General features: G+C 43.9%; 1 protein-coding gene across 3 annotated transcripts in view; it reads left to right on the plus strand.

The window, feature by feature from the left end:
* The window catches only part of ITGAE (integrin subunit alpha E), a 67,409-nt gene that overhangs the window by 743 nt on the left and 41,913 nt on the right, over window positions 1–24,753 (plus strand). For all 3 annotated transcript variants that reach the window (XM_072778949.1, XM_072778948.1, XM_072778947.1), the window contains exon 2: window positions 17,442–17,562. In XM_072778949.1, coding sequence (XP_072635050.1) covers window positions 17,442–17,562 — 121 coding nt within the window. The remainder of the gene's footprint in view (window positions 1–17,441; window positions 17,563–24,753) is intronic.

Here is a 24,753-nt window from a genome sequence, read left to right on the forward strand (position 1 = left end):
GGCTCTTGCTTGCAGAGTTAGATCCCCAGCCTTGCTCAGAGGCGCTTCTGAGGCTATTAACAGTGCTGACAGCCTGTGGCTTCAGACTCCAGAGCTCTGCCACCCTGTTCCTCCTCCAGCCAGCCTCCCCTCCCCACCCTGGGTCTGTGCAAGTTTGATCTCAGAGTATGGACACTGATGATGCTCACCCTGCCCAACAGAGCACCCTTCCATCACAGACTGGGCTTCAGCTGATGAGGGTGGGGACTCTGAGCACATGAACATTGAGGAGAGACTGGGGTGGGTATATGTCTGTGTGGTAGAAAGTGAATGCACTGGGGGAGTCTGCTTCCTGTTTCTAACATTAGGGCAGTATGAGAACCTGCGTGTGGGTGACGGGGGGCACTTCCTCTTCCAGCCTGGGGGTCCCATTCTGGCCTTTAAACCTACCATGGAAACCACTTGGGGCAAGCCAAGCCATGAGCCTGCCCCTGCTCACAAGGCTTCAGGGACAAGATTGAGCATGGTCATGGTCAGCAAGCCGCTGGAGGTTGCTCAGGTCAAGCCGGAACTAGGGTGGTCCAGCCTGGTGATCTGGACAGGCTTCCCTGGGGGTCTCCTGCATTGGTCAGAAGCTTGATAGAAGAACGAGATGGAAATCAGGCAGATGTTTCAAGGCTTGGAAATGGAGTTCTCCCTGAAGGATGGTCAGGAGCCAGCAAGTAAGCACCAGACAGTACCTGAGAAAGCCGAATCCATTGTTGGAGGGAACTCAGAATTAGCATCCACCCTGGGGCTAGGTCACCAGGAGGCAGACCAAACGTATAGGGCACAAGCAAAGCATACATTTTTGGACACATTTTTTTTTTTTGGACACATTTTAATTTGATATTCACAATAGGTTTTATGAAAAGGTCAAAGCTTTGTCAAACTTCCTTTTCCTTATCTTACAGTTTTGCCTTCTTTTATTTTCAGTCACATGCACCAGTGTAGAGAGGGTCTCACACTTTTTATGGCTTATGACTTTGATTCCCCCATCACCAAGTATGTCCGAAAAAGATACTTAGACTAGACTCTGGCCCTCATCCTCCCAGAAAGGAGGAGATGACTGGAGATAAGGGAGCCCAGTGACTGTCCAAAGTTATAAGCAAGTATGTGTAGAAATGGGGCTCTGGCCTCTGCCCTGCCTCCCAGCTCTAGAATATCCCATAGCCTGGGGTGCTAATCCTGGCATCATTCTGGGCTCCTGCTAGCCAATTTCCTGTAGCCTCTGGCATGACCACCCGTTGCCCCAGTGCCTTTTTTAGCAATGTCAGTCCAGGTGACATTTATCAAACAGTCCCAAAATTGATGGACAGCAGAGAGCAAGGAGCAGGCTTGCAATAAAATCACTTAGCCTATAGCTTAGCTAAGCTAGGGAAAGGGTGTGAGAGCAGGGCCCCAGCAGCCCCAGTCTTAGTCTTGAGTGGGAGAAATGAAGCTGTGACAGTTCTGCTCCAAGCTGTGAGGTGGGATGGGGGGATGGACCAATCCTAAAGAGTTTCCTGGAGGAGATGTGACTGATGCTGAGTCTTAGGGGCTGGGGAGAAAGTGACAAGGAGATGCAGGGAAGATGGGAGGAACCCCTCAGATTATGACTCAGGCTCAGGGCCCTGAATCCTGTGTCTGGCTGGGCTTCCCAAGACTGGAAGAAATCCAGACTGTTCTGGCCTGACCCTGACCTTCTACCCTTCCCAAGCCACCCACTGTGGTGATGTCCATTTCACATCTGTGAGAGGAGATAAGATGATATCAATTGTCTAAGAGTTTTCTATTCAGGAGCAGATACACAGACATACTACAACCCTGGAGCTGCCCATACCCCCATGTGTAACCACATCTTGCATTGCTACCATATAGCCTGCTATCCCCAGGTCAGTCTATGACCGCAGCCACTCACTTCTCTGTGGGTCACCTTACAGTGGTGAAGATGGGCCAGAAGTGTAGGGCCTGCTGTGCTGTTGCCCCAACTTAAGGCTGCAGCCTGTGGTCCTGTGGCCCTGTGGAGCAGTCATGGGGTGTGGGAAGATGTCAGGCCTGGCTCTGCCCAGGGCATACCCTGATACTTGTGTGCAAATATATGACTGAAGATCTTGGTTGTTAGAGATGAGGGACCATAGTGCCCAACGTGGCCCTGAGAATGGAGGTCTTTAACAAGTATAGATTGATTGCGGGGAGGGGGCTTTCTGTTTAGAAGCAGTATTGACAAAGTGAGGAGTCTGTTTAGGAAGATGCAAGGCGAAGGTTGAATGGGGAACAGAAGGTTGCCATCACACCCCGTCGTCCCCCAAGGACATGCTCGACCCTGAGGTTGAGAGTACAGTGTCCCTGTCCGGGGGCCCCTGTATGAAGAGAAAGCAGGCTGCACTCACAACAAACCCTCTAATCCCCAGCCAGTGGGCCTATTGAGGATGCTTTGACTATCACACATGGGGGATGAAAAAAGGGCATTCCAGGCAGAGGCAAAATATCTGAGAAGTGCAGTGTTTGTGGACAAGCCAGGTATGGACTGTGGTCCGTGTGGGAACCAGATGTATATGGGGGGCATGTGAGCAGTTGGGCTGGAGAGGTCCAGGGTGGTGATGGGGAGAGTGTGGAGGGTCAAGAGTACCAGGCTACGGAAGCTTGGACCTCACCCTGAGGGGAATGGGAAGCCATAGCTTCTTGAGCAGAGTGACAACAGTGAGACTTGCATGCTGGAAGGTGAAATCCTGGAGAAAGGGGAAACAATGAGGCTCCTTTGTGAAATACCAGTGTGGGTGGGTTGAAGGTGAACTGCCCCGTGGGACTGGCACCTTGCATGTGGCTCTGAGGCATGAGCTCCCCCTTTCTGGGTGTTCTGTGCTGGGTATCAGGACACGTGACTCCAGTCCCGGTTCTACAGATAGCTCCTTGTGTAAATTTGGACAAACCATTGCCCCTGGGCCTGAGTTTGCTAAACTGAGAATAGTGCTGTGAGAATGTATATTTAAAATGCCCATGAGAGACCTGAACTATGGGAAACGATCAGGGTTGCTGGAGGGGAGGTGGGTGGGGGGATGTGGTAATTGGGTGACAGGCATTAAGGAGGGCACATTACGTGAGAGCACTGGGTGTTAAATGCAACTGATGAATCACTGTCTCTACCTCTGAGACTAATAATACATTATATGCTAATTAATTGAATTTAAAGAAAATAAATTTTTAAAAAATGAAATGCCCAGTGTGTTGGGGAAAGATAGAGGGTTGAGGGAGGAGGCAGTGCTGGCTGACAGGATGAAAGGAGGGTCTTATTTTTACTCAGCAGGCCTATGTGGCTCGAGACAGCCTGGGAGAAGCAGCCCTGTGGGTAGTGTGGTGACAGACTTTGGTTTGGCTGGGCTCTTGTATCTGACAGCACACAAGAGGGGCTTGAGATGGAGGTTAAGGCTGTCTGTCAGAACATGACAGGCCCTCCCTTGTGGTTATATCACTAACAGCGCCCACGTATGGAGCCTCCAGTGGCCGCTGGGCAGGCATTGCCCTCTTTGCTCTGCACAGCCATTTATCTCAGTTGGTGCTGCCCAAGGTCCTCCAGTGACTCTGTGGCAAAACAAGGATTTGAAGACAAGACTATCTCCCACTAGGGCCCGTGCTCTATTTTCTGAGACTCAGTGGGAAAGGAAGGGGTTACGCCATATCGTGACAGCCCAAGCAGAGGTAAAATGTCAGGGGCCTAGAGGGCCCTGCTGTAGCAAGGTGGCCCATGGCTGGCAGATCCCTGACCAGCTCTCAGAGTGGGTGCTGGTATCTGGGGAAGCTCAGTGAATACGGTAAACCCCCTCTACACACATTTGTATGCCACTGTGCCTGCACAGGACATTCTCGCTGACCTAATTACCAGCTATCTAAGTCAGAGCTCTGCCCAGGCTTAGTGAGCTGCTGGCACAACTGGGAGCTCTGCTCAGCAGGAGCTGTGCCCAGTTTCTCCGGCCATTTGTGACCCTCTTTACCACCACCCCCCACCCCCGCCTGCCCCAGTGTCTCCAGCCTTTACTAAAGGCTTAAATTAGGCAGACTTGGACCCTAAGCACAAGTATTCAATTTGCAAATCACTCAACTTCTCTGAGCCTTAGCACCTAGTATGGTGCCTGGAAGAAATCAGGTACTCTGGGAGGGTAGCTGTGATTGTCTCCCTGTTCATCTCCTCCCTTTTCCCACCTCATAAAGATCTTGCATCAAGATCCCTCAGTTGAATAAGGCAAAACTGGAACAGCATGGGGGAGTGGTAAACAGGAATCTCTGGCCTACTCTGACATTTCCAGGATACTTCTGGGTCTGGCCCTAGACTGAATGGAGCTTTGTGGTTGGTGGAAGACAGTTGTCATAGATGACTCAGGTTGCATTTGGGGGGAGACAGACTTAATCACAGATCACTCTGACCTACACAGGACTTAGTCGGAATCAGACACACTGCAGGATGTGCTGGGGGCTCAGGGACAAGTGAGTTACTCTGGTTGAGAATCTGGACTAGCTCCTGGAGCAGGGAGTGCCTGAGTAGGGCCCCAAAGGGTGGGGCAGAGGTGAGAGCCAGGAAGTCATGCTGCTCAGGGAAAACTGCTCCTGCAAAGGCCCACAAGTGGGAGGATTGTGGCTGGTGTTCAGGGAGTGGGATACAGAGGAGCTTGAAGTGGCTGGATAGCCGACCTGGCAGAGGGGGCATCGAGCTGGGCAGGGAGATGCCACAGATGCCCAGGTGGGGAGACTGGGCTTACCTCAGGGCTTTCAAACCATGGCTGGCTGTCAGTCACACAGTAAAATGGGAACGAAAGCCTCCCAACCACCCACTCTAAGAAGCTAGTAGTACTTTTCCTTTTAAATTTATTTATTTTAGAATAGGGGGCAGGGCAGTGAGGGGCAGAGGGAGAGAGAATCTTAAGCAGACTCCATTCACCCTGAGGGCTCTGGGGCTCCATCTCAGGACCCTGAGATTATGAACTGGGCTGAAACCAAGAGTCGGAAGCTTAACCGACTGAGCCACTCAGGCGCACCCCTAGTTCTTACTTTTTAATTCTCTCCAAGTCAGTTTGCTTACCCCAACCTGGCTCAACAAGAAACACAGAGCTTGTCATAAAGTGAGCCAAGGAACCTGAGTCCAGTCCTCCTGTATTCCTGGAGAATGGTAGGTGGCTGCAGGGGTGTCTGTAAGCCCCCTTCACTCATCGAGCACCTCATTCCCCCTCAAGGGACTCATTGGAGGTGGCAGGGGAAACAGTCACAGGCAGCAAGTGAACAAGGAGATGAGTAAGGTAATTTCAGTTTGTGATAAAAGGCTTGCAGGGGTACAGAGTGCCTAGATAGAGGTCTGGAGATCTGAAAGCCTCTTGGAGGAGGTGAGTGGGGGAGGGTGAGGAAGGAGGCAGGAGATCGCCAAAGAGCATAGGACACAAGGATGACTTGGGCAAATCAGGGCGCCTGGGTGGCTCAGAGATTGGGCATCTCCCTTCACTCAGGGCATGATCCCAGGGTCCCAGGATTGAGTCCCACGTCAGGCTTCCTGCATGGAGCCTGCTTCTCCCTCTGCCTGTGTCTCTGCCTCTCTCTCTCTCTCTCTCATGAATAAATAAATAAAATCTTAAAAAAAAAAAAAAAAAAGCACTTGGGCAATGTACACTTGAGTGGATGGGAAGGGCTCTGGTGTTCTCATCCAATTCCCAGTGAACTATGACCCCCAAACAGGGAATTACTCACAGTCTGATTAGGTTTTCTGTATTCTACTTTGAGTGGTGGCAGGCAAGACACAAATAACAGCTCCAAGTAACTTGGGGTGCAGGTTTGTTCATTCACTGCTGTTGTTTTTTTAACTACTCTGCCTTCATTCATTGTTCTTTTTTTAAAAGAGATTTTATTTATTTATTTATTTATTTATTTATTTATTTATTTATTTGAGAGAGAGAGAGAGAGAGAGGGGCAGAGATACAGGCAGAGGGAGAAGCAGCCTCCATGCAAGGAACCTGACATGGGACTCAATCCGGGATCTCCAGGATCATGCCCTGGGATGAAGGTGGTGCTAAACCACTGAACCACCCGGGCTGCCCCATTCATTGTTCTTCTGAAGAAAGTATTCTGGGAATTTTTTTTCTGTTTTTCTGTTTGTTTTCATGCTTCACCAGAATAATTCTTTTCCCAATTTTGTGCACACTGTGAATAATACAAATTTTCATCATATTGGCTTCAAGAAAGTTCATACATTTATGCGGGGTTTTTTAAAATTTATTTATTCATGAGAGACACACAGAGAGAGGCAGAGACATAGGCAGAAGGAGAAGCAGGCTCCATGCAGGAACCCTTATGTGGGACTGGATCCCGGATGGGACCACGCCCTGAGCCAAAGGCAGATGTTCAACCACTGAGCCACCCAGGCATCCCTATGCAGTTATTCAACAAACTTTTATTTGGTACCGACTGTGTACCTGGACTGCGTTCAGAGTCCAAAGGGGGGCCCACCATAGAAAGTGCCAGTGCTTAACACACAGGCCAGCTCTTAGCCTCCTTTCCGGTTTAATTGTGCCCTTTTATGTTCACTCCTCTTTTTTTTTTTTTTTTTAAAGGATTTATTTATTTATTGAGGAAGAGAGAAAGCGTGAACCAGGAGGGGGTAGGGAGAGGGTGAGAATCTGAAGCAGACTTCTCGCTCAGCACAGAGTCCCATGCAGCAGGGCTCTATCTCACAACCCTGAGATCACAACCTGAACAGAAATCAAGAGTTGGAGGCTCAACTGACAGCCACCCAGGTGTCCCTCAACCCTCTTTTCTAATTGTCATTTTCCTTCCTATTTTTCTTTACCTGCCCCATAATTAAAATAAGTTTTATCTTACTGTCTTGTAAATTTTTATGACTTGCCACAGTCATTCTGGGCCAGGCCAGGGTATAAGGGGGACGAAATAAAGGGCAGATGTCTGCTTTGTGTTACAGCCCAGGAATTGAGAAATGAGAGATCGGACACTGCCTTCTCACAATGCACCTCCTCATTGAGCCTTTGGAAAGTGTGTTTTTAATAAAATTGTAATTGTGTACAAAAGCAAAGAAAATAACAGTAATAAAGTCAGCATACCATCACCCAGATCACAGTTATCAAGACTTACCACACTTGCTGCATCATTTCATATCCCTTTAAAGCTGTGCTGCTCAAAATTTGGCGTGGTGCCCAGAAACAGGGAATACTTAGGATCTTGTTAGACTAGGGCTCTCTGTCCCACTTCCTGATATACTCAATCAGAATCTGTACTTTAACAAGAAACTTGGGTGATTTATTAGCACTTTAATGTTTCAGAAGCATTATTGGAAGGCAAACCCAAAACATTGTGTCATTTCACCCCTAAATACTTCAGTACACCCCTAAATAACCACAAATATGTGGTTATTTTCTTACCTAGCCACAATGTTTTTATCACCTAACAAGGTCAACAATAATTTTGGGGTGTCCATATTCAAATCTTCCTGTCTCAATTTATCTTTTTTTTAACAGTAAGTTTGTTCAAGTCAAGATCCAAACAAGGTCCACATTACAATTAATTGCAATGCCTCTCTTAGTCTAGAGTGGCCCCCTTGCCTATTTTTTGGTTTGTGTATCTTTTTCAAGTCTTTGCTTTACTGCAGAGCTTGGTCACTTGTCTTGTAGAACAGCTTCATTCAAGATTTGTGTGTTTGCTTCCTTCTGGTGCAGTTTGTCCTTTTATAAACCCTGAATTTCCCAAAACCTGGATGTTAGTGCTAATGACTTCATTAAATTCAAGTTCAACTTTTTTGGCAAGCATACTCTAAACTATTGTGTTGCAAATATCTTCTCTCACTCTGTGGCTTGCCTCTTTACTCTCTTTGTTTTTGTTTTAAATATTTTATTAAATAAACAAACAAACATTTTATTTATTTATTCGTTAGAGACGCAGGCAGAGGGAGAAGCAGGCTCCATGCAGGAAGCCCGATCCCGGATTCTTATCTGGGACTCCATGATCACCACCTCAACCTCGGAGCCACCCAGGTGTCCCACCTCTTTACTCTCTTGATGGTATCTTTTGATAAACAAGTTCTTAATTTTAATGAAGTTCAGTTTCTCAATTCTTTCCTTTATAGTTAGTGTTTTTTGTGTCCTGTTTAAAAAATATTTGTCTACCCCAGGGTCATTTTCTCTTAAAAATGTTATTGTTTCATTTTTCACATTCAGTTCATCTAAATCCACATTTCAACCCATCAGGAATTTGTGTGTATGGTGTGTGATCAGGTGAGAATAATCAAGATCAATTTTTTTTTCAATATTGATATCCAAATAATCCAGTACCATTTATTTAAAAAATGATTCTTGGGATGCCTGGGTGGCTCAGCGGTTGAGCGTCTGCTTTCGGCTCAGGGAGTGATCCCAGAGTTCCAAGATGAGTCCCACATTGGGCTTCCCACAGGGAGCCTGCTTCTCCCTCTGCCTATGTCTCTGCCTCTCTGTGTCTCTCATAAATAAATAAATAAATAAAATCTTTAAAAATAAATAACTGAATAAATAAAATCATTCTTTCCTCCCTGTTCTTCACTGTCACCTTTGTCATAAAATAGATGATTGTATGTGTTTGGACTCTGTTTTGTTGTGTTGTTTTATCTGTCTATCCTGTGCTAATATAATTTTATCTTAACTATAACTTTGTAATGTCTTAATAGGTGGTAGTGTGTGTTATCAAGTCCTACAAGTTTGTTATTTTCCCTTAAGACTGCCTGACTAGGGGCACCTGGATGGCTAAGGGGTTGAACATCTGCCTTCAGCTCAGGTCATGATCCCAGGGTCCCGGGATTGAGTCCTGTATCAGGCTCCCTGCATGGAGCCTGCTTCTCCCTCTGCCTGTGTCTCTTCCTCTCTCTCTGTCTCTCATGAATAAATAAATAAAATCTAAAAAAAAAAAAAAGAGTGCCTGACTATTCTTGCCCCATGCAATTTCATATAAATTTTTAAATTGGCTTGTTAACATACCCCTCCCCCCCAGTAATTTGCTGGGATTTTGATTAGGAATATATTGAAGCTATAGATCAGTATAGTGATAACTGACAACAATATTGAGGCTTCCATTCATGAACATGACTGTTCCACCATCTGTTTAGATCTTTAATTTCTATTTTCAGGTATTTAATATCTAATATCTAATATCTAATTTTCAGCATACAGGTTTTGCATGTCTTTAGTTATTTTTAAGCATTAAGACTTATTTTTAAGCATTTGATTTTTCTGTCTTTTCCTAATGGCATCTTTAAAAATGGCTCACTCTCAGGGGTGCCTGGGTGGCTCAGTCAGTTAAGTGTCTGTCTTTGGCTCAGGTCATGATCCCAGGGTTCTGGGATTAAGCCTCAAGTCAAGTCGAGTTGAGTCGGGCTCCCTGCTCAGCGGAGAGTCTGCTTCTCCGCCACTCTCCCTGCTTGTGCTCTCTCACTCTCTCAAATAATTAAAGTCTTAAAAAAATAAAAATAAAAATTGTTCTATTTGATCATTGACAATATATAGAAGTACAGTGGTTCTTTGTATCTTGTATCCAGTAACCTTGCTAAAGGCTCTTGTTAATTCTCAGTGTTTGTCTGTGGATTTGTTGGATTTCTCAATCTACTTAATAATTTCATCTGTAGATAATGGCAGTTTTATTTTTTCCTTTCTTTTCTTACTGCCCTAAATCGTCTGGTAAAATGTTGAGTAAGAGTGGTCATCCTTGTCTCATTACTGATTTTTTTTTAATTTTTTTTCTTCTTCTTCTTCTTTTTTTTTTTTTAAGATTTTTTATGTATTTACTCATGAGAGACACAGAGAGAGAGGCAGAGACACAGGCAGAGAGAGAAGCAGGCTCCATGCAGGGAGCCCAACGCGGGACCCGATCTCGATCCCGGGTTTCCAGGATCTGCCCTGGGCTGAAGGCGGCGCTAAACCACTGAGCCATCCGGGCTGCCCTCATTACTGATTTTAGGGAAAACTTAAGTAACTTAATCAATAAGAATGATGTGCACTGAAGGTTTTTTGTGATATTCTTGATCAGATTAAGGAAATTCCTCCTATCCTGGTTTGCTGTGCCTTTTATCAACAAACCAGTACTAGATTTTATCAAATGCCTTTTTCCTGCATCTATCATAATGATCATTTGATTTTTTTTTCCCTGTTAATGTAATAAATCAATTATTATCAAATGTCAAACCACCTGATAGGGGAGAGCTTGGTTCTTGTCTCATGGAGTCGAAGAGTGAATCTCGTGCCAACACAGGAGAGTAGTAAAGGGATAGAAGTTTATTAAGTAAAGACACAGAGAAAGCTCTCAGAAATGAGAAGGGTCCCAAAAGGGTTGCCACTGAGGGCTTGTAGGGTTGGTCTTTTATTGAGAGCCTAATCAGGGACTCCCCACACATACCTTAGGGCAGGATGGTCTGGCTTGTTCCTTTATTTCTGGTTTCCTTACACCTCAGCATTTTGGGGATTTTTGTGAGCCTACTTCCATGGCCCGACCTAGCCCTGCCTAGCCCTGTATGTCCCTAACTCACATCCTTGCATTCCTGAAATATACTCAATTTGGTTATGATGTATTATGCTCTTTATATGTCCCCAGATTTGATTTGCTAACATTTTGCTTAGGATTTCTACATCTGTGTTCAAGAGAGAGATCAGCTGTCCTTCCTTGTATTGTTCCTGTCGGGTATTTACTGATTTTTGTTTGTTTGTATGTTTGTTTTTTAAATCTTTGCTCATCAGGTTTTAATATCAATGTTATTCTGGCCCCATAAAATGATTGGTAAATGTTCTCTTAAGTTTATTTTCTGGAACAGTTTGTGTAAGATTGGTGTTTCTTCTTTAAATGTTTGACAGTTCACAGTGAAGCCATCTGTACTTGGAATTCTTCTTAAGGTTTTTAATAATCAATTTAATTTATTTGATACAAGATTATTCAGCTTGTACTTCTTTCATCAGTTTTGGTAAATCTATTTCAAGGAATTTCCCTGTATTTCAACAAAATTGTGGAGTGTAATGGCATAAAATTGTATATACCATCCTCTTATTACTTCTTAAATGTCTTAAGATATATTCTGATACTCTCTTTTTCATTCACATTGGTAATTTCTGTGTTCTCCCTTTTTTTTCTTGATCAGTGTTGCTAGGGGTTTATCGGTTTTATTAACCTTATTTATTTTTTAAGATTTTATTTATTTATTCATGAAAGACATAGAGAGAGAGAGGTGGAGACACAGGCAGAAGGAGAAGCAGGCTCCATGCAGGGAGCCAAATGCGGGACTCCATTAGGACTCCAGGATCACGCCGTGGGCCAAAGGCAGGTGCTAAACTGCTGAGTCACCCAGGGATCCCCCTATACAAGTTTTTTTTTTTTTTTTTTAATATTTTATTTTAAAAAAAATAAAGATTTATTTATTTATTTATTTATTTATTTATTTATTTATTTATTTATTTATGAGAGAGAGAGAGGCAGAGAGAGAAGCAGGCTCCATACAGGGAGCCTGACGTGGGACTTGATCCCGGGTCTCCAGGATCAGGCCCTGGGCTGAAGGCAGCGCCAAACCGCTGGGCCACCCGGGCTGCCCACCCCCATACAAGTTTTAATGGACAAATATACTAACGTGAAACAGAGATAACTTCTGTGCATGTGTATAACATTCCTTTTTTAATTATTATTTTTTTAAAAGATTTTATTTATTTATTCATGACAGACACAAACACAGAGAGAGAGAGAATGAGAGAGAGAGAGAGAGGCAGAGACATAGGCAGAGGGAAAAGCAGGCTCCATGCTAGGAGCCTGACATGGGACTCGATCCTGGGACTCCAGGATCACGCCCTGGGCTGAAGGCAGGCGCTAAACCGCTGAGGCACCGGGGCTGCCCAACATTCCTTTTTTTAAAAAAAAGATCGCATTTATTTATTCAAGAGAGACACAGAGGGAGGCAGAGAGAGAAGCAGGCTTCATTTTATCCTTTCTTCTTTTTTAACAGATGCACTTAAGGCTGCACATTTCCTCTAAGTGATGGGGAACAGAAGGCTGGCCATTGGCCACCATCCTCCCCAAGGTGGGATTTATGTGACATTCCTCAGGAAGTTCCCAACTGTCTTTTTTTTTTTTTTTTTTTTTTTTAATTTTTTTTTACCCAACTGTCTTAATGTTAATGCCTTCCTAGAGGGAAAAGCAACTTTAAGCTTGACAATGGCAAGGCCTCCAGTAACTTGTAGGTCCTCCTTAGCATATGAAAGTTCTTTTGAAACCTCCCTTTTCCTTACCGCCTTCCAACTCCCCAGTATATAATCAGCCACCTCTCACAAGCCCGGGGCTGCGGCTCCTCCTGTCCAGGGTTCCTGTTGCCGTGCTTTAATAAAACCATCATTTTGCACCAAAGACATTTCAAGAATTCTTTCTTGGGATGCCTGGGTGGCTCAGCAGTTGAGCGTCTGCCTTTGGCTCAGGGCATGATCCCAGAGTCCCGGGATCGAGTTCCACATCAGGCTCCCTGCATGGAGCCTGCTTCTCCCTCTGCCTGTGTATCTTCCTCTCTCTCTCTCTCTCTCTCTCTCTCTCTCTCTTTCTCTCTCTCTCTCTCTCTCTCTCTCTCTCTCTCGGTGTGTCTCATGAATAAATAAATAAAATCTTAAGAAAAAAAAGAATTCTTTCTTGGTCATTGGCTCAGGACCTCACCTCAGCAAACCTCGCCTATATTCCAAAACTACATCATGACACTGCTTGGTTTCCCACAAGTTTTGATATGTCTTATATTAATTCTCATTTAGTTCAGAAAATTTAAAAATTTCCATTGTAACTCTAGGTTATTTAGAAGTGCATTGCTTAATTTCTGAGAAGTTCAAGTTTTTTTAGCTTTCTTTTTATTATGGGTTCTAGTTTAATTCCACTATGGTCAGAGAATTATATTCTGAATTATTTCAATCCAGTGAAATTTATTCAGGCTTGCTTTTTGACATAGCATATGTTTCATTTTGGCAGATGTTTCACGTGCATTTGAAAAATGCTTATTTTACCATTGTTGGGTACCAAGTTCTATTGGTCAATTAGATCAAGTTTGTTATTGTGTTGTTCAGATCTTCTATATCCTTATTGAGCTTTTCATAGCTTATATGAAAGATTGTTAGAGCATTAAAGACTCCCATTTTGGTTGTGGGTTTTTATATTTTTCCTTTTAATTCAATTTTTTATATATTTTGAAGTGATATTATTGGATACATACAGATTTTTAAATTTAGGGACTCCTGGGTGGCTCAGCAGTTGAGTGTGCCTTTGGCACGCGGCTTGATTCCTGGGTCCTGGGATTGAGTCTGGCATCAGGCTTCCTGCAGGGAGCCTGCTTCTCCCTCTGCCTGTCTCTTCCTTCTCTCTGTGTCTCTCATGAATAAATAAATAAACTCATTAAAAAAAATTTTTTTAATAAAAATTTTAAAAATTTATATCTTCTTGGTAAATGAAGAACAATATATTTGTATGTATGTATTTCCTTCTCTTCCTTATATAAAAGTCTGTAAACCTATCCTTTGCCTAAAGATTTTAAGTTGTATTTATTTATTTATTTATTATTTATTTTTTGTTTTTAAAATCTCTACTGCTAAGTGAAAAGCCTTTTATTGGAGAAAATAGTTCCATCAATTTCAGTGGAAAAACTGGTTCATTCCACCCAGCCGAATACCCAAACATTTTTTGCTGATGCAAAAATTTATTAATTGGAGGGATCCCTGGGTGGCTCAGGGCTTTAGTGCCTGCCTTCCAGCCCAGGGTGTGATCCTGGAGTCCTAGGATCAAATCTCCGGATCAAATCCCACATTGGGCTCCCTGCATGGAACTACTTCTTCTGCCTGTGTCTCTGCCTCGCTCTTTCTCTCTCTCTCTGTGTCTCTCATGAATAAATAAAATCTTTTTAAAAAAAATTATTTATTGGCCAATAAAACAAGTCTATACTAAAGAAATAATTTGAATATAAAAATGAAATTTACATATATAAGTTATTGCAATAAAGGTTTATGGTCCTCGTTAAAAGAGAAAATGAAGACTTAATGAGTAGTAGAGGATAGTTGTGGGAATCATTATTGAGAAAGGTACATTTTTCCTTCTGCACCATTTCTTTAGTCTTTTAGGTACTCACAGTTATCTTGCATTCAAACTACCTTTAAAAATAAAGTTCTAGCACAGAAAAGTACATTGAGGGTAAAATAAATACTAAGCCTGAAAGCACTTCAAAATACATGGAATAGTTAATGCATTTAACAGACTGCAGAATTACAGAAGCTACTACCTCTTCAGCTCTTTCAATTGGCATGTAAATGCAAAACGAAGCATTTTGGGTTTAGCCAAACAAAGCAAATTTTTGTTTCCTATATTGTTGGGCTGGGAATATGTTTTTGCCCGAAAGTGTGAGGTGAAGACATCATTCCTTTTTTTTTCTTTTTCTAAGATTTTATTTATTTATTCATGAGAGACAGAGAGAGAGAGAGGCAGAGATACAGGCAGAGGGAGAAGCAGGCTCCCTGCAGGGAACCCAATGCAGGAATGGATCCCTGGGATCACACCCTGAGCCGAAGGCAGAGACACAGGCAGAGGAGCTGGACGTGGGACTCGATCCTGGGTCTCCAGGATCACACCCTGGGCTGAAGGCAGGCACTAAACTGCTGAGCCACCAGGGCTGCCTGACATCATTCCTTATAGCATGTTTATGTGGTATGTTTAGGGATGAAAAAGTCATTATACTATCATAGAAAAAGAAGTGTTTTCCAAAAAGTAGTATAGCTTTTCAAGAGCTATTGCAAAAAAGTTTTTCATTGAACAGGTGAATTCTGTACACTGAACTTCACTTTGCCCTTTTTCTATATAAATATACATTAGAGTTTTTACAGTGGAGTAGCATGATCAGACCATACTTTTAAGAATTCTTTCTGGAAGTTGGTATGGAGAAGATGTATCCAGAGGAACAAGACTTGGAAAAGAAAGGTCAGCAGATTAATGAATATAACCAAGCAGGAGACAATGAGGTCAGTAAGACAGAACGAACCCCAACAGAGGCCCAAATGCACATGGGAATTCTGAGAATGATAAAAGTGGTACTGCAAATCTATGGGGATAAGATGAGCTATTCAAAAAACAATGTTGAGACAATTTCATTTGTGGGGAGAAAAAGTAAAAGCTGGATCCATATTTCACTCCACATACAAAAAGTGTAGTTGGGTCAAAGATTCAAGTGTAAGGAGTAAAACAAAAAAAACCCCAAATTATAGAGAAAAACATGAGTGAACTTGAAAAAATAATCACTGAATGAGGAAGCAAGACATAAAACCCAAGAGTCATAAAGGAAAAATTACTACATACAAATTATAGACATGGGGAAAGATACCATGCAAGTCAAATAATCAGCAAAGTGAGAAACAGTATCTTTAGCACATTGATAATTTCTTTTGGATTTGAAAAGCTCTTACAAATTAATAAGAAAGCAATAAATACTTCATACAGGGCAGCCCGGGTGGCTCAGCGGTTTAGAGCCGCCTTCAGCCCAGGGCCTGATCCTGGAGACCCGAGATAGAGTCCCATGTCGGGCTCCCTGCATGGAGCCTGCTTCTCCCTCTGCCGGTGTCTCTGCCTCTCTCTCTGGGTGTCTCTCGTGAATAAATAAATAAAATCTTAAAAAACACACACACAAAACTTCATACAAATGGATAATATATCTGAATAGGCAGGAAACAAAATAAGAGGTTTGACCTCACTCATAATTAAAAAATATATTTTGGAATAAGATGATAAGATACTCTTTCAAAACAAGGATGAAAAGGTTTACACGTAGCTCAAGCAGCACTGTGGGGAAACAGGTCATCTATACTGTTGTAGTATGAATTGTAATAACCTCTGTGGGGGCAATCAGTCAATATCAATTTTTCCTCAAAACCTTTTAGCGAAAAATTTCAAATATACAGAAAAGTAGAAATAATTGTACAGAACTATATACTACACTTAGATTTTACAATTGTCAGCATTTTGTTATATTTGCATTATAGCATATATACCACGTATATATAAACATATATCCATCTCTCCACCCACCAAGCCATCTTGCATTTTGATACATTTCAAAGTAAACAGCAGACATTGGTATACTTTATCTCTAAATATTTCAGCATACATATCAACTAGAGTTCAGTGTTTGTTTACAGTTCTTTTTTTTTTTTTTTTAATTTTTTATTTATTTATGATAGTTACAGAGAGAGAGAGAGGCAGAGACACAGGCAGAGGGAGAAGCAGGCTCCATGCACCGGGAGCCCGACGTGGGATTCGATCCCGGGTCTCCAGGATCGCGCCCTGGGCCAAAGGCAGGCACCAAACCGCTGCGCCACCCAGGGATCCCTACAGTTCTTTTTTTGAAGGAAAACTTACTTTTGGTGAAATGCACACATTTTAAGTTGACCATTTAGAGTGTTTTGTTTTTTTTTTTTTTTTTTAAGATTTTATTTATTCATGAGAGACACAGAGGCAGAGGCCCAGGCAGAGGGAGAAGCAGGCTCCATCCCGGAACTCCAGGATCACGCTCCAGGCTGAAGGCAGATGTTTAACTGCTGAGCCACCGAGGCGTCCCTTTAGCCTGTTTTTGAAAAATGCTCATACCTTTGTCATCCAAATTCCTATCAAGATCTAGGATATTTCCATCAGCCTACAAATTTTCTTCCTGTCCCTACCCCTAGGAAATATTTTTGACTATAGATCAGTTTTGCTGGTTCTAGAACATCATGTAAATGGAATTATACAGTAGATACTCTTTTGTGTAAAGGGTATCCCTTTCACTCAGCATCATGGTTTTTTGTGATTTACCCATCTTGCTAAGTGTGTCAATTGCTCATTCCTTTTCACTCCCAAGTAGTATTACATTGTATGAATGTACCATACTTAGTTTATGCCTTCCCTAGTTGATGGACATTGGGTTTCCAATTGGGAACTATCACAAATAAAGCTTCTGTAAACATTCTTGTACATGTTTGAAGACATGTTTTCTCTTGGGTCACTTGATTGAGGGTCATAGACAGAATGTATATATGATCCCCCCTGGGGCTCACAGTCTATTTTAACTTTGCTACAAGACCCTGTCATGAGTATGTGCTATGTGACAGGTATAGAAAATGCATGGTGGGAAGTGTGAGAAGTGGAAAGTATTTCTAGGGGAGAACTGGGGAAGGCTTCCTGGAGGAGGAGGCCTTGGTGCTGACAGTTAAGTAGGAGGATCAGGGTGGCTCTGGGTCAGACATGCCTACCTTCCTGTCTTATTCCCATAGGAAAAAGATCCTGGGAGTCTCACTTTTTTTGGCTGTAAAATGGGGATGATGACACCATGAGATGTGACAGAGTAATGGGAGTCAAAGGCCCAGCCATGGCCTCGACAGGCACCTCTTCTTTTGTTAAATGTTCCTCTTTCTTCACAGGCCTTGCTCCTCTGGTGGCCTTCAATGTGGATGAGGCCCATCTCTGGGTGACTTCTGAGGGAGGCACACCCTATGTGCTCAGCTCCCTTCTGCACCAAGACTCCAGCACCAACCAGACCTGGTGAGCGGGGCCTGGCAGATGGGAGGCATAATTGAGGGCGCCTGTTGGGAGTCTGAAAAAACCCCAGAGAAAGGCAGCCTGGGTGGCTCAGCGGTTTAGCACTGCCTTCAGCCTAGGGCCTGATCCTGGAGACCAGGGATCGAGTCCCATATCAGGCTCCCTGCATGGAGCCTGCTTCTCCCTCTGCCTGTGTCTCTACCTCTCTCTCTCTCTCTGTGTGTGTCTCTCATAAATAAATAAAATCTTTAAAAACAAAACCAAACCCCAGAGAAGGCCTTAGCACCCCACCTCCACAGTCTGGGGACAACCTCCCTTCACTTTCAGAAGGGTGTGCCAGAGAGAGGCTATGATGGTGCTCTTCGCTGCCAGGGATCAGGGGCAGGATATGACCTCAAAACTATTTTAAAATAAAGTTTATTAAGGCTCTTTTGTAATACATGTTCAATATAGAAGTTTTGGGCAGTGGCAAAAATATCAAATTAAAAATGGAAACTATCAGGCAGCAGGGAATATGGTTAAGAGGCAGGTTGTGGGTCTGGTAGCTGTGGGTCAGTGATAGCTTTACTATGCACTTGTAGCAAGGCGCTCAACCCACAGCCTGTTTCTTATCTCTACAGTAGGGGTAGAGATTTTTCTACCTCACAGAGTTGTTGCATAAGATTATTTGAGTTAATGCACATAAAGGGTTTATTACAGTTTCTGGCCAAATTCAGGCATAACAAATATTGCACTGTTTTTAAAATCTCATCTGTACCCACCCATTAGATATAGGCCACAACTTTTAAATGTGACAAAATTCTGCTGATGAGGATGTGGGAAGTTTTGGGGCTGTAAATTGACATAACCAACTCAGAGGATAGTTTTACCATATCTGGTAATCTTGAAGATGCCTTTGACTCAGCCATTCCACTCCCAGATGCCAACCTTAGAGATACTCCCAGGCACATGTAAAGCTTTTTATTGTAACATTTCTTGGGATAGTATAAGACTGGAAATGGTCCTCATTAGGAAAACGGAAGAAATAAGCTGTGAATCAGACGATGTGCTCTTAGAAACAGGTCAAGTAAATGAAATGAGCACAGTGGTTATTAACTTGAATCATTCCTGAAACATAAGGTGAAAAAAGACAGCTGTAGAATTATATATACAATGGTTATTTACTCAACAGACATTTATGTGCAGCACCTACTATGTGCCAGGCCCTAAGATATAGCAATGAGCAAAGTAGATAAAAATTCTTATGCTCAGGGTAGATAGACAATGAGCAAGCAAGCAAAATATGTATTTTGTCAGATGGTGGTAGTAGGGATATACTAATATAGAAATATATCTTTAATTTTGTCCCCTATTGTCACCAAAATGACTTTTTTTTTTAAGATTTTATTTATTTATTCATGAGAAACAGAGAGAGAGAGAGAGAGAGAGAGAGAGGCAGAGACACAGGCAGAGGGAGAAGCAGGCTCCATGCAGGGAGCTTGATGTGGAACTCAATCCTGGAACCTGGGATCACGCCCAGAGCCAAAGGCAGACGCTCAACCGCTGAGCTACCCAGGCGTCCCTAAAATGACTTTTAGAGCTGCTTTGTTTTGAAGCCAGGATCCATGTGTCGTATATTGTGTCTCTTTATTCTTTTTTAATCTAGAGCAATTTTTCCTTTCCTTTTTTGTTCATAATGGTCATATGGCTTTCTCTGTGCTCATTCTGTGACCCAGCCATGCTCATGCCCTGCCTCAGGCCAGTCCCCCTGCCTATCCTTGCTGCTTTGCTTCTAGTCAATAATCAAGGGTTTCCTTCTTACTCTGCATGCATGAGCCATGAGCCCAGTATCCAGATGGGCTTTGGGGCAGAGCCGAATGAGGCTCTGAAGGTTTCTGTCTGAGCAGAGCTCCCCATCTTCCCAACTTGAGCATAGCAGAAGCTGTATTTGGTGGAGGATGAGTGGGCAGTAGCAGCTCCTGAGGCAGCCTTCTAGCCCTTGGACTTGGGCCATGACCCTACCAGCCAAGGAGGCTTGGACCCTCATTGTACAGTGAAGAGGCTGGTGACCATGGAAGTGGGGAGGGCAGGGCCAGTTTGTTCATTCACTCATATATTCAGCAACTATTTATGGAGCATCTACTCAATGACAGGCAAAGTATGGAGATAAGATAGTGAAGGGGAGGCACAGTCCTTGCCCTCTTGTAACTCCCTGACTCAGGAAGGAGACAGACAAGGCAGGTAATGACAAGAGAAGTGACAACTGCTTTGGTGGGGATGTCTAGGGAGACATAGAGGCTGGTGTATCCTTAAGCCACAGGGTGTGCATCAACACTGGGACTAAGGAGATGAGTAGGAATTAGCGTGAGAAGGCAAGGGAGGGGAATAACCCAGCCGAGAGCAATGTGATCAGAAGCCTGGAAGCTATTCTGAGCAAAGTAAAGGAACAGAAAATGTCAGGTGGTTGAAGCTGAATGTAATGAGCAATAGGCTGGGAGAGGTGGGTAGTGCCTTGTTACCCAGGCACCAAGGGTTTTAGGAGCCAGAAAGGTTTGAAGCAGGAAGGGGTGGTGAGAAGTTTGTTAGCAAGTTTTTGGCTGCAGGAAGATGAATTAAAGGTGGGTGTTTGTTGTGTTTTTTTGTTTTGGTAAAATTTTATGGATATTTGCCACACAGAAAAATGCACCCATTATAAGCATGTAGCTCAGTGAATGTTCACAAAGTGAACCACCTATGTAAGCAGCATCCACATGAAGAAACAGAACATTACCAGCCTCACCTAAGCCCCTCTAGCCTGCTCCCATCCTGGCACATCCTCTGCCAAGAGTTAATCAATGCTCTGGTCTCCATCTCCCTGGATTAGTTTTGTCTGTTCTTGAACTTATAAACGAGGCATGCCGTTGTATGGTCTGTTATGTCAGGCTCCTCTCCCTCAATATGCAGTCTGTGAATTTTGAATATGGTCTTGCCTGAGACAATGGTACTTATTCTCATTGCTGTAGTCTTCCATTGTGTGAACAGTGCTGATGATGGGCATTTGGGTAGTTTCCTTGGACAATTTTTTTTAAAGATTTTATTTATTTATTCATGAGAGACACAGAGAGAGGCAGAGACATAGGCAGAGGGAGAAGCAGGCACCATGAGGAGCCAGATGTGGGACTTGATCCCAGGACTCCAGGATCATGCCCTGAGCCAAAGGCAGACAGACACTCAACCGCTGAGCCACCCAGGCATCCCTCCTTGGACAAATTATACTGCTGTGCACTTTCTTTCGATGGGCAGGTTACTTCCTTTTATCAGCCATGTGCCTAGCAATGGGATTGCTAGGTCATGATTTATGCACTGGGCTGACCTTCAGTTTCCCAAACTTGAAAAGCATGAGTGTTCTGGTTGGTCTACACATTTGTGAAAGCCAGGTGTCAGTCCCAGTTATTTGTGACCATCTCTTGCCAACTCCCCTCCCACCAGGACCCCAGCAGACCCTCTCTAGCTCCCAGCCCCGTGCTTCAGAGGCCAAGCTGAAAGGACATGGTAGATGAGAGGAGTTTGAAGCCCCTGGAGCAGGAGGCTATGACTTTCATGAGCTGGGCTCATGAACACCTCCCTGAACACCTGCTGAAGCAGAGGAGACTCATGGGAGGATGTGGTGGGAGGAACTTCTGGGTTCTTTGCCATAAATGGTAAAGCCTAAGACTACAGCAGTCCTTCCATGCTGGGCAGGAAATACACTGCTGGCTGCCCCAGAGCCACAGCAAGCAGAACAGGCTAGGCTCCCTGTGAAAGGCTGATGTGTCCCTCTCACTCCCTTGTGCTGTTTCTCCCTAAAATAGAACAGCCAGGGCTGGCAGCATCATGGGTTTGGTTGCTACAAGGTGAAGTGAGTGGAACATAAAGAAAGCTTTCTACACCTGAAACTAATATAACATTGTGTGTTAATTATACTTCAATAAAAATGCAAACTAAAATAAAAATTTAAAAAACTATGACAAAAGTTGGGGGAAGGGACGTGGCTTAGTGGTTGAGGTCTGCCTTGGGCTCAGGGCATGATTCCGGAGTCCCACACCGGGATCCCCGCAGGGAGCCTGCTTCTCCCTCTGCCTGTGTCTCTGCCTCTCTCTGGGTGTCTCTCATGAATAAATAAATCAAATCTTTAAAAAAAAAAAAAAAACTTGGGGGGAAAAAAAGGAAGGCTTTACCCTGGGAGGTATGGGATTAGACTCAGAATGGAGACAGGTTAGAGGTAAGTGAAGGCAGGAGATGGACTGTTTCTAGTACAGGGTATAGTAGGGTCCCTGGGGCTGTCAGCTGATGGTGGATTTGGTTATTGATAGTCAGTCATTCAGTCAACAAACCTGGAGATTAAGAGACTACCCACCATGGGGAGTAAAATGGGAGGGTAACAGAGGCAGCTCAGATTGGATCCCAGGCCACAGCACTGCATGACTATGATATGAATGGCAACCTTGGGTTCTGCAGTGCACAGCTTGGACAGCTGTACATGATAGTCTTCTGAGAACTCGCAGTCTAGGTGAGGATGGGGGTAGGTTCCAGTAGTCAGGGCTACCTGGAGGTCTTAGAGGGGGTCAAGTTCTCCTTTTGGGAAGACTTCTTGAGGACTTGGTGTTTAGGATGAGTGTTGGAAGGAAAAGGAGGTGGGAATGAAATAGCTCAGACAATGGCCTGAAGGAGGAAGGAGAGTCAAAGCTATTCCAGGCCTGGACCTACCCCACCAAAACACTGTCTGGAGTGGACACTAGTTCTGAGCCTACCTTTATGGGAGAAAGGGAAGTGCTAGACTGAGGGCTGAGGCTCAGGCTGGGGAGGAGTCTGGGGCAGAGGCAGGGTTTCTGAGCAAATGACCTATTTCAGGAGCTTGGGTCCAAGGCCCACAGAACTGCCCCTCTGCTCTTCAGCCCTACCCTACTTTAGCCCCCTTACCTGCTGCCAGGGTTCTCATTCAGTCAACACAACCATATTTATCAAGCTTCAGCTCTGTGCCAGGCAATCCTCCATGCTCTGGAAGTAACATGATGAACAAGATTAGACATGATCCTTGAGGAACTTACAGTCAGTCTGGACAGGGAGACAGATAATAAGCACATAAGCACATAAGCAAGTAAAGAGGGTACTATCAGACATAACAAGTTCTGAGAAGGAAATAAAACAGGAAGACACGAAACAGAGTAGCTGCATTGTGAGGTGAGGCTGGCTGGAGAAAACATTTATGAGGAGTTTACATTTATGACAGTTCAGCAAGGCAAGGAGATGAAAATGAGCTAGCCTCGGGGAGTGAAAGGCAGAGCTTTTGGGCAAAGGGCACAGGAAGGCAGAGGGCTTGAGGCAAGCAAGAACTGGGGCTGTCAAGGAACAGAAGCCAGCCAGTATGGAGTTGGAGCTTGGAGAGTAAAGGAATGGGAAGAAGGGGTCTCAGAGGCAGGGAGGGGCTAGACCAACAAGGCCCTGTGGGGTACATCAAGGAATATGGATTATTTTTCTAAGCACATGGAGACTATTGAAGTAGGGGAGTGATGCAGTGCAAACTACAAGGGTAAATTGAAAAAAAAAAAAAAAAAAAGAAAAACAAAAACACAAAACCACTACCAGTTAGGAGGGCTATTACCACAGACCAGGCAAGATACTGGTGGCCAGGATGGTGATGAGGAAATGGAGAGAAGAGATGCTCTGTAGATATAATCTGGAGGAAGAACCCACAGGGTTTCCTGATGGACTTGATACAGGGATGAGTAAAAAGATGAAGCACAGATGCATCCAGGCTTCAGGCTACCATCAGTTGCCTTGGGGAAGAGGGAAAAGCATAGGCTTGGGGAGACAAGACCTCAAGTTCTGTTTGGACAATCTCAAGTTTAAGATGCCTATTAGACGGGGGCGCAGTTACGCATTGTACTTCTTTCCTGTTGCTGCTGTAACAACCACAGAACTTAGTGGCTTAAAACAACACAAATTTATTATCTCACAGTTCTGGAATCCAGAAGTCCAAAATGGGTCCGAATAGGCTAATATCAAGGTGTGTTAGCAGGGCTGTGTTCCTTCTGGTGGCTCAAGGGGAGAATCTGTTTCCTCACCTTTTTCAGTTTCTAAAGGTTAACCACATTCCATGGCTTTTGTCCTCTTCCTCCATCTTTAAAATCAGCAGTATATCATTTTCAAATCTTTCTCTGACTCTGACCCTCTTGCCTTCCTCTTATAAGGACCCTTGTAATTACATTGGGTTCACCTAGATAATCCAGGGTAATTTCCTTTATTTCAAGACCCTTAATATAATCAAATCTACAGAATCCTTTGGCTGTAAAAAAGTAGCATATTCACAGGTTCTGGGGATTAGAACATGGACATCTAGGAGTGGTATGTTAATCTATTTCCTAACAACTGTGCTGGTCTGACTTTTGGTGGAAGGATCCTAGGGCCACAGAATTTCAGCAGTTACAGGTTGAAGCCATGGGATTAGAGGGGATCACTAGGGAGAATGTGCTGGTGAGGAAAACAAGGACCAAAGCCTCAAGGCTTCAGCAACATTTAAAGTTAGACATTGAAGAAGCCAACAAAAGAGTCTGAGAAGGAGTATTGAGAGAGGTAGGGGAAATCAAGAAGAAAGTATTTCAAGGAGGAGATGGTTACATGTCCGGGGCTGCTGAGAGGTTGAAGAACATGAGGACAGAGAGGTGTCCATTAGATTTGGCAGTGTGGGGACCACTGCTGACCTTGACAGCAGCCGTATCAGAGGGTGGAATTCAGCTTGGAATGGGTTAAGCTGGGGCTGGGGGCCTGTACACGGGCATAGACCTTATTATTATCCTTAATCCATGGATATAAGTAAATGATCTATTTCATAATTCTAATAGAGTTATAGGAAGCAAGCAAATGGAGATGGTATCTCATTCCTGCTGCCCAACCCACCATAGCGGCATCATAATCTTTTGAAAGTACAGACTAACCCCATTATAAAGTCCTCCATGGCTTCCTACTGCCCTCAGCACAAAGATGTGGTTCACAGTACCAAGCCCAGTCTCAGGGCCCCTTCCTCAGTACCCACTACTCACAACCCAACCCCTAGGATGGGGAGCTCACACCTTGTCTTAAGGCAGACAAGTTCTCCCTGGAGAGTGTAGATAAAGGGAATGCTTATGCTGACATTGGACTCTGCTATCTCCCTTGACTTGGGTTGAGGGGCGAAGTTTACCATTGGGAATCATATCT

Source organism: Canis lupus, chromosome 16 (genome assembly GCF_048164855.1).
Source record: "Canis lupus baileyi chromosome 16, mCanLup2.hap1, whole genome shotgun sequence".
NCBI classification, from domain to species: Eukaryota; Metazoa; Chordata; class Mammalia; order Carnivora; family Canidae; genus Canis; species Canis lupus.